A 13,298-nucleotide genomic window follows, 5' to 3' on the forward strand; every position below is an offset into this window, starting at 1 on the left:
GTCAAGGATGAGGCACATTGATGGGAGTCTCCGCTACCTGCAAATGCAACTGTCCTCGGAACAGAGGGCTTCAGTCTCCAGGGCTGTCAACCCAGCACTTTGCATTAGCACAAAAATGCACTGTTTTATTAATACAAATTAAAATGCTGATGCTGTAATGGGAGAGACTAAGTAAGATGGAGGAGAGCTCACAGGAAATCACTCAGAGCTCTTTCAACTATGGGTCTGGAGTACTGACAAATTGAAGAAATATTAGTCTTTAAAAAATGACAGTCATACCAAATATTCACATTAAAATACTGATTAGCTCTCACAGATCTATATTAGAGAAATTCTAAACCTTAGTGCCAACTTAAAGCTTCAAAGGGGTAGCCATGTTAGTCTGTATCCACAAAAACAACGTGGAGTCTGGTGGCACCTTAAAGACTAACAGATTTCATAGAATCATAGAATATCAGGGTTGGAAGGGACCTCAGGAGGTCATCTAGTCCAACTCCCTGCTCAAAGCAGGACCAATCCCCAACTAAATCATCCCAGCCAGGGCTTTGTCAAGCTTGACCTTAAAAATATCTAAGGAAGGAGATTCCACCACCACCCTAGGTAACGCATTCCAGTGTTTCATCACCCTCCTAGTGAAAAAGTTTTCCTAATATCCAACCTAAACCTCCCCCACTGCAACTTGAGACCATTACTCCTTGTTCTGTCATCAGCTACCACTGAGAACACTCTAGATCCATCCTCTTTGGAACCCCCTTTCAGGTAGTTGAAAGCAGCTATCAAATCCCCCCTCATTCTTCTCTTCCGCAGGCTAAACAATCCCAGTTCCCTGGAATTTATTTGGGTATAAGCTTTCGTGGGTAAAAAACACAGTTCTTCAGATGCATGGAGCGAAATTAGACAAGCAATCAGAATTTTAGACAAGAAAAAACTTAAAGCTTGTGTTACCATGTGGGGTATAGTTAGATTTAAGAGTTCACTGAGACATACTTGTCCGTATAACTGGTATGGTGAACACTGAGTCTGGGATAATATTTGTATGGGAAGGACACAGCATGCATTGTTCCTTTGCACCTCCTAGGAACCCACTGTGAGGAAATACAGGCACCGTGGGAGAAATAGGTCAGCCGCAGGGTGAGTGTTCACACAGTACAGGGGCAAAGCAGTGGATTATAGTATTAAGGAACGTGGCATCCCAAGTACAAACATGTGGGTGAAAACCCTACTACACCTGGATGAGCTAGCCATATCTTCATTGCTTCCTTGGGGGCAGAGAGAGTTCCCTTGGCATTTGCCTGTGCTGAGTGTGGCAGGGAAGAGCCCACACTCAGCTGTTTGGGCCTCTCTTCTGCAACAATAGAAAGAGAGTCCAAGAATTAGAAAAAACAGCCTCAAGTCATTAATGATCAAGCCCACTTGTAACTAGGCTGCCCCCAAACTACAAGGTGAATTCTCCATCTGTTATTTAGAGAGTATGAAAAACATAGAGCCCCTACCCCCAAAACTTCATAGTCTCATTCAGAGAAACTGAGTCAATGGTTCAGATATGAGACATTGTCAGGGAGTTCAGCATAGGTGGCTTCTCAGAGGAGTGGGTTTTCAGGAGGGACAGGAGAGGAAGGACATTTGGAATACACAGCATGGGAGGATGTTCCAAACGTAGGTGCAGCAAGACAGAGGCCATAAAGCCAAAAGTGGGAGAAGACAACGGGAAAGAAGTTAATTATCCTTCTGTAACTGTGGTTTTTCAAAATGCTGTAGTCAGTGTGGATCCCACCATAGGTGCACATGCATCTCATATATGCAAGCTCAGACCTTTTGCATAGCAATCTGTCAAGGGAATGTGCCCCGTGCCGCATTGCGCTTCTGTACAAGGGCATAAGGTGTGGGGCAGCCGCGACCCTATCTCAGTTCCCCCCAGTTCAAAGCCCGTGTTGATGAGCACTCTGACTAGAAGGGATGGAGAGCCGGTTGTGGGACTTGCCCCAAAGACCATAACTCAAAGAACCAGTTACTGTAGGGTAACAATTCATTTGTTCTTTGAATACGTCAGCGTGGATCCCACTGTAAGTGACTGGCAAGCAGTATCCTCCCTGGAGAGTGGGGATGAATACTTCCAGCTGCATTGGTCAAATAATGATTGAAGCACTGCCCTCCTCAACTTGGCAACAGACCTGGCTATCATGACACGGTCATAACACGGTTTAACAAAGGTCAGTGGGTTGCTCCATGGAGATGCCTTAGAGAGCTCAGATACTGGCACGGTTCCAAAGGAGGCTGCTGCTGCTGCCTGTGCCCTGAGGGAGTGCGCCTTCATTTTTGGAAGGAAAATAACCCGTTACTCTCCTTCTCGTAACTGTTGTTCTTCGAGATGTGTTGTTCATGTCCATTCCAATCAGGTGTGCGCGCGCGCATGTGCATGTTGGCCGGAAGATTTTTCCCTTAGCAGCATCCATCGGGTTGGCCTATATGGCCCTGCCGACCTGCCACCCCTTCCGTTCCTTCTTGCCGGCTACTCCGACAGAGGGGTAGGAGGGCGGGTATTGGAATGGACATGAACAACACATCTCGAAGAACAAGTTATGAGAAGGTGAGTAGCTGTTTTTTCTTCTTCGAGTGCTTCTTCATGTCGATTCCAACCACGTGACTCCCAAGCAAAATTAGGAGCTGGGGTCGGAGCTGTCCACTAATTGCAGTACTGTTCTGCCACAGGCCACATCATCTCTGGCCTGCCTAGTAATCGCATAGTGTGTGACAAAGGTGTGTATTGATGACCACGTCGCTGCCTTCCAGATTTCCTGGGTGGGGACCTGAGCCGGGAAAGCTGTTGATGAAGCCTGCGCCCTTGTAGAGTGTGCCGTTATCAGGGGCGCTGGGATCCCTGCTAGATTGTAGCACTCGGCAATGCAGGCCACAATCCATGATGAAATGCGCTGTGTCGAAACAGGCTGGCCCTTCATCCTTACTGCGACAAAGAGCTGTACCGACTTCCTGAACGGTTTCGTCCTCTCAATGTAAAAGGCTAGCGCTCTATGGACATCGAGAGTGTGGAGTCTCTGCTCCCTGCTACAAGCATGAGGCTTGAGGTAGAAATCCGTGAGGAAAATGTCCTGGTAGATGTGGAACTGCGATACAACCTATGGGAGGAAGGCTGGATGGGGCCTGAGCTGACCCTTGACCTTAAAAAACATGGTGTAGGGCAGTTCAGACGTTAGAGCCCTGAGCTCAGACACCCTCCAGGCTGATGAGAACATAAGAATGGCCATACTGGGTCAGACCAAAGGTCCGCCCAGCCCAGTATCCTGTCTACTGACAGTGGCCAATGCCAGGTGCCCCAGAGGGAGTGAACTTAACAGGTAATGATGTAGTAATCTCTCTCCTGCCATCCATCTCCACCCTCTGACAAACAGAGGCTAGGGACACCGTTCCTTACCCATCCTGGCTAATAGCCATTAATGGACTTAACCTCCATGAATTTATCCAGTTCTCTTTTAAACCCTGTTATAGTCCTAGCCTTCACAACCTCCTCAGGCAAGGAGTTCCACAGGTTGACTGTGCGCTGAGTGAAGAAGAACTGATGTTATCGCCACTAGGAATGCAACCTTGAAGGAAAGGTAGAGCAGGGAGCATGTTGCTAGAGGCTCAAAGGGATGCCCCATGAGCCTAGAGAGGACCAAGTTAAGGTCCCAAGCAGGAACTGGTTGGTGGGCAAGCGGGTACAACCTGTCAAGGCCCTTCAGGAAGCAACTGACCAGGGGGTTAGCGAAAACTGAGCGGCCCTGTACCCCCGGATGGAAAGCCAAGATGGCAGCCAGGTGTACTCTTATAGAAGACAAGGAGAGACCTTCCTGCTTTACGTGGAAAAGATAATCCAAAATCTGGGGCACTGAGGCTAGCGCCAGGGGAAAGTTGTACTGAGCTGACCAGATTGAAAATCTCTTCCACTTGGCCAGGTACATAGCCCTAGTGGAGGCTTTCTTGCTGCCCAGGAGAACCTGTCTGACTTGTTCTGAACAGCTCGAATGGATTCAGCCATGGAGCCTCCATGCTGTGAGGTGTAGCGACTACAGGTTTGGGTGCTGGAGCTGCCCATGATCCTGCGTGAGAAGGTCCGGGAAAAGTGGCCGGGTAATTGGGGCTTGCACTGACATGTCTAGGAGAGACGTGTACCAATGCTGGCGGGGCCAGGCTGGTGCTATGAGAATGACCTGAGCCTGATCTCTGTGGATCTTGTGGATGAGTGGTAAGGGTGGGAAGGCGTATCAAAGTGGACCCCCCCAATGGACTGTGATTCTGGAAGGAGCAGAACTGCTGACACTTCCTGTTGTGTCACGTGGCGAAGAGGTCCATCAGGGGACAGCCCCAACTCTGGAAGAGCGAGGTTGTGACATCCGGGCGAAGGGACCACTCGTGGCTGTGAAAAGACCAGCTGAGACGGTCCACCAGCTCATTCTGGACCCCTGGAAGATATGATGCCTGTAGATCGACTGACTGCTCTATACAAAAGTCCCATAACCTGAGGGCTTCCTTGCAAAGGGGAGAGGAGCATGCACCCCAATTTGTTGATATAGAACATCACGGTTGTATTGTCCGTCATGACTGATACACATCGACCTGCCAAATACGGGCGGAATGACTGACATGCTAGGCGTACTGCCCTGAGCTCCCTGACATTGATATGAAGACGGAGATCTGTCTGTAACCAGAGGCCCTGAGTCCTGTGGTCCCCCAGATGAGCTTCCCACCCCAAATCTGACGCGTCTGTCACTTGTGCTAGGGATGGTTGTGGGGCAGCAAAGGAAACGCCTGAGCACAGCTCCTGAGCGTCCGCCCACCACAGGAGCGAGTCAAGGATAGAGAGAGGCAGGGTCACAATCCTGCCCAAACTGTCCCTGGCAGGTCTGTACACTGATGCAAGCCACGACTGCAGTGGTTGAAGCCTGAGTCTGGTGTGCCAAACCACGTACGTACAGGCCACCATGTGACCGAGAAGTTTGAGACAATTTCTCACAGTGGTGGTGGGGAACTGCCTGAGTACCTGGATCATGGCGTCAAGGGCCTGGAATCTCGCCTGTAGGAGGAATGCCCTGGCTTAGGTTGAGTCCAGAACCACTCCTATGAACTCTATCCTCTGGACCAGGGACAGAGTCAATTTTGCCTTGTTCAGTAGGAGGCCCAGATTCTCGAAGGTGGCTCTGATGAATGCCACCTGAGACCTGGATCGGCCTTTGATCAGCCAGTCGTTGAGGTATGGGAATACCTGTACCTGATGTCGCCGCAGAAAGGCAGCGACGACTGCCATACACTTGGTTAAGACTCAAGGTGCTGCTGACTGGCCGAACAGGAGGACAGTAAATTGGTAATGGGAACTGTTGACCACAAACCTGAGGCACTTTCTGTGGTTTTGAGCTATTGCTATGTGAAAATACGCGTCCTTCAAGTCGAGGGCGGCATATCAGTCTGCTGGATCCAGTGAAGGGATAATGGAGGTCAGGGAAACCATGCGGAACCTGAGTTTCCTCATGAACTTGTTGAGGTCGCGCCGGTCCAGGATAGGCCTGATGGCCTTCGGTATTAGGAAATAGCAGGAATAGAAACCCTCGCCCCTGTGCTCCAGTGAAACCTCCTCCACCACCCCCAGTGCTAGGAGCGATTGCACCTCCTGAATGAGAAGTTGCTCGTGAGAAGGGTCCCTGAAAAGGAACAGGGAAAGGGGGTGGAAGGGCAGGAGGGCACAGAATTGGATGGAGTATCCCCTCTCTACCGTGTGAAGCACCCTGCAGTCTAAAGTAATACAGGACCACGCACGGTAGAAAGGGGATAGTCGGGAGGAAAAAGGTAAGATGGTGTAGATCCAGTCTCTGGTCTGGTGCGCTGTCCTCGACCACACCTTCAAAAGGCCAATTTAGGGCCAGAGGGCGGTTTGGCCTGGCCTTGATTAGTGGAGGGATGTTGCCTTCTCCTACCGCTCCGGTTCCTCCTCCTAGAATAGTCCTGGCAGTTCTGCTGCTGGAACCTTTGAGAAGGTTGTGGGCGGAAGTGTCTACACTGTGTGGCAGCGGTAGGCAAGCCCAAAGATCTGAGGGTGGCTCTGGAATCTTTTAGGCTGTGGAGCCGTTTGTTCGTCTTTTTTGAAAAGAGAGTCTCATCCTCAAATGGGAGGTCCCGAATTGTCTGTTGGACTTCATAGGGTAACCCTGAGACTTGCAACCAGGCCCCCCACTGCATAGCCACCCCTGTCGCTAGGACTCTCATGGCAGCGTCTAAAGCTGCCTGCATGGAAGCACAGGAGACTAATTTCCCTTCTACCACCAAGGTGGTGAACTCTGACTGAGAGTCCGAAGGGACGAGCTCCATGAACTTCGCCATTGAAGAACAGGTGTTATAAGAGTACCTGCTCACAATGGCCTGCTGGTTAGCAATACGGAGTTGTAGACTGCAAATGGAGTAGACTTTTCTACCCATGAGGTCCAGGCATTTAGCATCCCTATTCTTTGGGGAAGGACCTTGGAAACCTTGTCTCTCCCTCTGGTTAGCCACATTGACCATTAGCGAGTCTGGAGGCGGATGGGAGAAGAAATGCTCAAAGCTCCTGGAGGGGACGAAATACCACCACTCATTACGTTTGGCAGTGGGTGACAGGGATGCCGTGCCACAGGGTCTTAGTGGTGTCCACCACTGTCTTTATGAGGGGTAATGCTACCCGTGAAGGCCCCGAGGGTGCGAGGATGTCTACCGTGGGATTTGTGTCCTCTACCACCTCCTCGACCTTGATGCCCAGACCCTGGGCAGCCCTGCGGAGCAACTGCTGTAGGACTGTTATCCCCTAACGCAGGAGCTATGGTCGTCCCTGCCATCACTTTGTCCAGCGACGAGGAGGAGGAAGCATGTGCCAGCAGTGGAAGCTCTCTACCGTCTGCCCTGGAGGGGTCACGTGACTCCTGGGGCAGCGTTGGAGGAGGCGGTGCTGAAGACGGTGCCAGGGCCATAGCCATCGTAGCAAACATTGGCATCAGTCTCACTGGAGGGAACTGTGTCGGCACGCTCACAGGAGCCACCCGGCCCGGTGCCGACATCGGCACTGGGGCTGTAGGTGCCTGCATCGAGGTCGACGTCAACAACGGTGCAGGCATGGGGGACGGGTGCGTCGACGTCGTGAAGGCCGGTGCCAAAGTTGGAGCCGAGCACGGTGCCAGAGTTGACAACAGGGCTGGAGGCAAAGGCGTCAGGACCGTAGGTGCCGGGGGCGGATGCACAGCGGAAGGTGGCACGAAAGTAGTGGAGGCCACTGGAGATGTCCCTGAGCGTGGCCCTGGGTTCCTCCCTGGCCCTGGTGATAAGCCCAGGGAGTCCAGAAGGGCCACTGAGGCGGATTCTGCCACTGTGGAGGTCATGCCAGATGCTCCCATCTGTCTCTGCCCAATCTCGCTCTATGGCTTCTGCTCCTACTCAAGTGGTAGGAGTCGGGCTCTGACTCCGAGGTCTCAGACACTGAAGACCATGGAGGAGCTGATGCTCGGTTCCTCAAACGTTGAGAGCTCGGGGAGCGGGAAGGCTCTCTGTCGGAGCGTGTACGTGCCAATGGACAAGGCAAAGGGGAGTGCCTTGACCCCATAGTCGGCTTTCCCTTAGAGTGCACCAGAGGACGTGGCTCCATCAGCGCTGAGGGTTCCTCCTTGGCAGGTGAGAACGGTGTCGTCAGGTGGAGGAGCTCTCTAGCAGCCTAGTTTGCTTCCGGCGTGGACGGGAGCTCCAGCTGCTGTGTAGGCGCCGGTGATTGAGGTGGGGCCAGACTCGACCGCCTCACCTGGACAGGAGTTGACATGGCCCCAGAAGAAAAGGCCGAGGAGTGGCCCACCTGGGGTTGCACGTCTCGAGGCTTAGCCGGAGGAGAACGGTCATCCTGCTTTTTCTTCTTTTGAGACACCAGCAAGTGGGAGCGGTGCCTACTATCAGATGGGCCCGTGAGGAGCTTTGGCGGTGCCGAGAGTCCCTGGAGGAGTCCTTCCTTGGCGTCAAAGTCGCCAACGGCACCAGGGCGCTCCGTGTCGAGGACGACGCCGTAGGGTCAGAGTGGGGGTGTAGGGCTGCCTCCATGAGGATCACCTTCAGCCACTGTTCCCTTTCTTTAAGTGTTCTTGGGCAGAACTCACAGCAGATCTTACAAGGATCTTTCTGATGGGTCTCCCCCAAGCACCAAAGACATGATGAGTGCGAGTCACTCTTCGGCATGCACTTGGCGCAAGCCACGCAGTTCTTGAAGCCTGGGGACCGCAGCATGCCACGGCATCAGGGCCGGAGGGAACCCCCAACTACTATACTAAACTATTAACTGGAGTACTACTAAGAACTAACTAACTATATACATGGAATAGAGAAGAAAACTTGCTGAGCAAGAGCCAAGGGAAGTTCCAGCCACTGTCACTGTCGATAAGAAGGAACTGAAGGGGTGGCGGGGTCGGAGGGCTCTATATTAGGCGTCATGAGGGCGTGACTCCAGGGGGCGCCCAGGCCGACCCGACAGATGCTGCTAAGGGAAAAATATTCCAGCCAGCATACACGTGCGTGCACACACCTGATTGAAATCGACATGAACAAGCACTCGAAGAAGAACTATCTGATAGCAGATAAAATCTGAGTGGATCATGCGGTGTGTTTGTCTGTGATGAGACGGCTTGGCCTTTTGATGAGCAGGATATAACCACGAATAGGTGAGGAGACAGGCTCAGTCATGTTATGGTAATAGAGCAAAGTTCTTGAACTATTCGGAGAGTGTAGCTGCTTCTCCCCTAGCATTGAGTGTTGTTTTGGGAGAAGACTGGCAGGTTAAATGGTTAATTCAAGTGAAATTTTCAGACCACTTTAGATATGAACTTAGGGTGTGGTCTCAACACAACTTTGTCTCTATGGAAGAATGTGTGAGGAGATTCAGCCATAAGGGCTTAGACTGGCTGACCTTCCTGGCTGAGGTGACAGCAACCAGAAAAAACTGTCTTAAGAGTAAGGTGGTGCATCGAGCAATCCAACAGGAGCTTGAAAAAGAGGCTCCATAAATTTCAAGAGGCCAGTGGTGAGATCCCATGCAGGAACTGGGCCTCTAACATGTGAATAAGTAAACAGGAGGACCCTGAAGAATTTTAATACCACTGCAGCTGATATTACTGCAAGGTGGACTTTGAGAGAACTAAATGTTAGTTCAGCTTGTTTTAAGTGCAGCATGTATTTCAGGATCCTTGGTATCAGGACCTCTCCTGGGTCCAGATTGTATTGGGTTGCCCAAGGAAAAGCCTTTTTCATTTGGAGGAGATCATCCTAGTACAGGGCTTAATGCTATGTATGAGAATTTCTTGAACCTGTCAAGAACAGTCCCTATCAGTAACGCTCAACCTGCCAACATCCAAGAAGTCAGGTGCCACAACTACAGTTCTGGGTGCAACAGCTGACCATGATTCTGAGATTTCGTGTTTGGGTGGACTGGGAGATGGATAGGAGGCTGACTGGACATTTGCAATAGGTCTAACAGTCAAATTTGCCTTGTCCAGTAGAGAGCTATCAGGGTGGTCTTGTCCAGTCTGATTTTGGATATTATCCTGGGTATCAGGGAATTGGTGGAAAGGCATAGAGGAGGCCTTGAGACCACTATAGCAGGAAGGTGTCTAGTAAGAAGCTCTCTCTGGAGCAGAAGTTCAGTCAGAAGTTCATGTCTTCTGTAATGAATAGATCTATTGTGGGAATCCCTCATTAGTGAAATATTGGTTCTATGATAGAATTCTATGGCAATCATTTCTGATTGGTTACTGCATGTTTGCTTATGGCAGACCACACCCAGGGGAAAGGGCGAGGTGACTTCCGAAGGTCATGCTTAGGGCCCTACCAAATTCATGGTCCATTTTGGTCAATTTCATAGTCATAGGATTTTAAAAATCATGAATTTAATGATTTCAGCTATTTAAATCTGAAATTTCACAGTGTTGTAATTGTAGGGATCCTGACCCAAAAAGGAGTTGTGTGGTGGTTGCAAGGTTATTGTAAGGGGGGTTGCGGTACTGCTACCCTTACTTCTGTGCTGCTCTGGCAGCGGCTCTGCCTTCAGAGCTGGGCAGCTGGAGAGCGGTGGCTGCTGGCCAGAAGCCCAGCTCTGAAGGCAGAGCCACATTACCACGCTTACTTCTGCATTGCTGCTGGCAGGGTGCTGCTTTAAGAGCTGGACACCTGGCCAATAGCTGCCACTCTCTGGCTGCCCAGCTCTGAAGGCAGTGCAGAAGTAAAAGTGGCAATACCGTGACCCCCCTAAAATAATCTTGCGGCCCCCCTCCCCCACAGCTCCCTTTCGGGTCAGGACCCCCACTTTGAGAAACGCTGGTCTCCTGCCACGAAATCTGTATAGTATAGGGTAAAAGCATACAAAAGACCAGATTTCATGGTCCGTGACACGTTTTTCGTGGCCGTGAATTTGGGTCGGGCCCTAGTCATGCTCTTAGGACTGGCTCTGTTGCAGCCCCTGACAATCTCAACAAATTTGCTGATGCACTCTGGGAATGGGTGTGTCACCAATGAGGAAAGCTGCTGACGCCTGTCTCATTTGGGTTCTGCCTAGCATGATAGTGAGGCTGCTTGGTGTGATAAAATCTGTTCCTCTGGCTAGGCTGGGGTTGATGATGTTATGGTTTGTGGTACAGGGCTGGGGTGCAGATCCCCAGGGAGCACAAAATGGCCTTAGAGTCCATTAAGAAGTGCAGAGCTTTGCCTGTCCACTTGTTGATTAGTTCCATGACTTCAGAGGGCAGTTCTTTGATTAAGGCCTGCACTTCCCTGGGCATGCCCAATGCCTGAAGCCATGATGCTCTGTGCATTGTCATTGCCATGACCCTAGATCTGACAGTGGTGTCTGAAGTGTCTATTGCCAAGTGTAGGGCTGCCTTGGCCACTAATGGACCTTCTAACTATTTATTTGAGCTCTTCCCTATTCTCAGATGGGACTGAAAAGGTGTCACCCTGTCCTAGGTCAAAATGTTATATTTGACCAGAAAGGCCTGAGCTTGCCACCCACAGTGGGAGGAAGGCAGAGGAGTAGAATTTCCTCCAAAACTGATCAAGCTTCTTTAGGCCTTTGTCCTTTGGGGTGCTTTTATTGGACTTGGATTGCTCATGCACAGGTGAAACAACCACAGAGCCTGTTTTGGGATGGACGTAGAAGTACTCAAACCCTTCTGAGGGGCTTGGTAATGCTTTGCTATCCTTCTTGGGTGAGTGGTAGGTATCATGGCAGGCATTTGCCACAAGACTTTACTGGGATCAAGCAGTTCTTCATTGGGTGAGAAATCCCCACAGGCCCAAAGATGTCAGTATGTTGAAAATTTTAGGAGATTTTTCTTGTATGACAGATGTCTCTATTTCTAGCATCTCTGCGATTGTCATAAGTAGTTCTTGAAATTATTTGAAGTCACACAGCACTGACAACAGCACTGATGACACTGCTGCATTGGGTGACGAAGATGAAAGGTTCTTAGGTGGTGAGGTAGAACATTGTTATTGCTTTTTCCCAAGACCCAGTGTTGATGGTCTGGCCAACAGTGCCTTTGGGGAGCATGGTCACTCTCTCTCTTCCCAGAATGAGATGAGATTGGCTCCTAGAAGCTTACGAAGGCAGATCCCACCAAGCTCAACAGAGCCACAGCACCATGCCATAGAGTTATGGCAGGCTTATCTGATATTGGCCAGTCCAGTGACATTCCTGATGTGACGGTTGCTGAGTTCTTCAGGGAGAGCCAGAGCTACTAAGGTCTTTCTATTGTGTTACCCAGGGAACTCTGGAGAGAGGATTCTCTGCTCAAAGGAGGTGAGAACAAGCAGAGAAGAGGAACAGATCTCCTCTAGTGGCAGCACTGAGGAAAACGACACTCTCAGTACCAGGATCTGCTTCAATACTGCTTCAAGTATCTCAGTTCTAAGTTCTTCCAGGGGAATACTGAGCATCCTCAGTGAGTCTGTTAAAGGCATAAATGCTGAAGGTTGTGTCACTGATGCCAGTGAACTTTTCCTCTGTGCTTCAGTGGTAGGTGGTCCCTCATCACTACCTCTCAATGCTGTGTGGGGCTCAGTGGTTTTCCTCCAAAGTCTTATGTGGACTTTCCTTGTGAGAAGACACTGAGCTCCATCTGGAGTCTCTGTCCTTGTGTTCAGGGAAGCCTCTCTTGGTGCTGCACTTTGATTCTGGAGACGTTGGCTTAGAGTCTTTTCTCAGTGCTGTCTTCTCTAAGCTGGCTTTAGGCATTGTGTATCTGCTAGACAGGGCACTCAAGGAAGGTGGTCGGTTCGTTACCTGGTGGGCTCTGGTACCTGTCTCCTCTAGGTCCAAAAAGATCTTCATAGTTTGTTCCAACAAATGACGCTTCTGTTGTGCGTCCCACGGCTTGCACAGCTTGGAAGAGAACGAGCAGCACATCTGTCACCTACCAGGTATATGACTCTCTCACAAACAGAAGAGGCATCCACTGTGCGTATCTTAATGGAAGTAGCCTGCTACAGGAAGGGTAGGCCTTGAAGCCCACAGGTTTAGAGTCTGTCATGTTAAGGCATCCAGAACAGGGGACTCTCGCCATCAAAAATCACTCCAAATGGGCTGAGTTCATTCACAGCGGTTCTTCAAAGGAAGCAGAAGAGGTCTGATTTATTTATTTATTTTCAAGAATTCTGAGAGGCTTAGCTGGAGTTATAGATTAGTACACTGGAGACAGACCAGGTTCCATCTCACAGCCACGGACAGAAGGAACTGAGCCACTCCACCCTTTATGCCTTCATATGGAAGTACGTGCAGTTCCAATGGATGCTGCTGTTCATAACATAAGAACATACATAAAAATGTAAGAAAGGCCCTACTGGGTCAGACCAAAGGTCCATCTAGCCCAGTATCCTGTCTTCTGACACTGACCAATGCCAGGTGCTTCAGAGAGAATGAACAAACCAGGTAATTATCAAGTGATCCAGCCCATCACCCATTCCCAGCTTCTGGGAAAAAGAGGCTAGGGACACCATTTTTACCCATCCTCGCTAATAGCCATTGATGGACCTATCCTTCAGGAACTTATCTAGTTCTTTTTTGAACCCTGTTATAGTCTTGGCCTTCACAACATCCCTTGGCAAGGAGTTCCACAGGTTGACTGTGCATTGTGTGAAGTACTTCCTTTTGTTTGTTTTAAACCTGCTCCCTATTAATTTCATTGGGTGACCCTTAGTTCTTGTGTTCAAAAGACTGATGTTGCACACGAGCGACTATAGTGGGATCCATGCTGACACATACT

General features: G+C 50.2%; 1 protein-coding gene across 7 annotated transcripts in view; it reads right to left on the reverse strand.

The window, feature by feature from the left end:
* Window positions 1-13,298, reverse strand: part of AHCYL2 (adenosylhomocysteinase like 2) — a 493,940-nt gene that overhangs the window by 47,303 nt on the left and 433,339 nt on the right. For 4 of the 7 annotated variants that reach the window (XM_078851199.1, XM_073328940.2, XM_073328942.2 and 1 more), the window contains one exon: window positions 1,229-1,345. The exons of the other annotated variants lie outside the window; for them this stretch is intronic. In XM_078851199.1, the coding sequence (XP_078707325.1) occupies window positions 1,229-1,345 (117 nt within the window). The remainder of the gene's footprint in view (window positions 1-1,228; window positions 1,346-13,298) is intronic. 7 annotated transcript variants of the gene reach the window in all.

Source organism: Lepidochelys kempii, chromosome 1 (genome assembly GCF_965140285.1).
Source record: "Lepidochelys kempii isolate rLepKem1 chromosome 1, rLepKem1.hap1, whole genome shotgun sequence".
Taxonomy (NCBI): Eukaryota; Metazoa; Chordata; order Testudines; family Cheloniidae; genus Lepidochelys; species Lepidochelys kempii.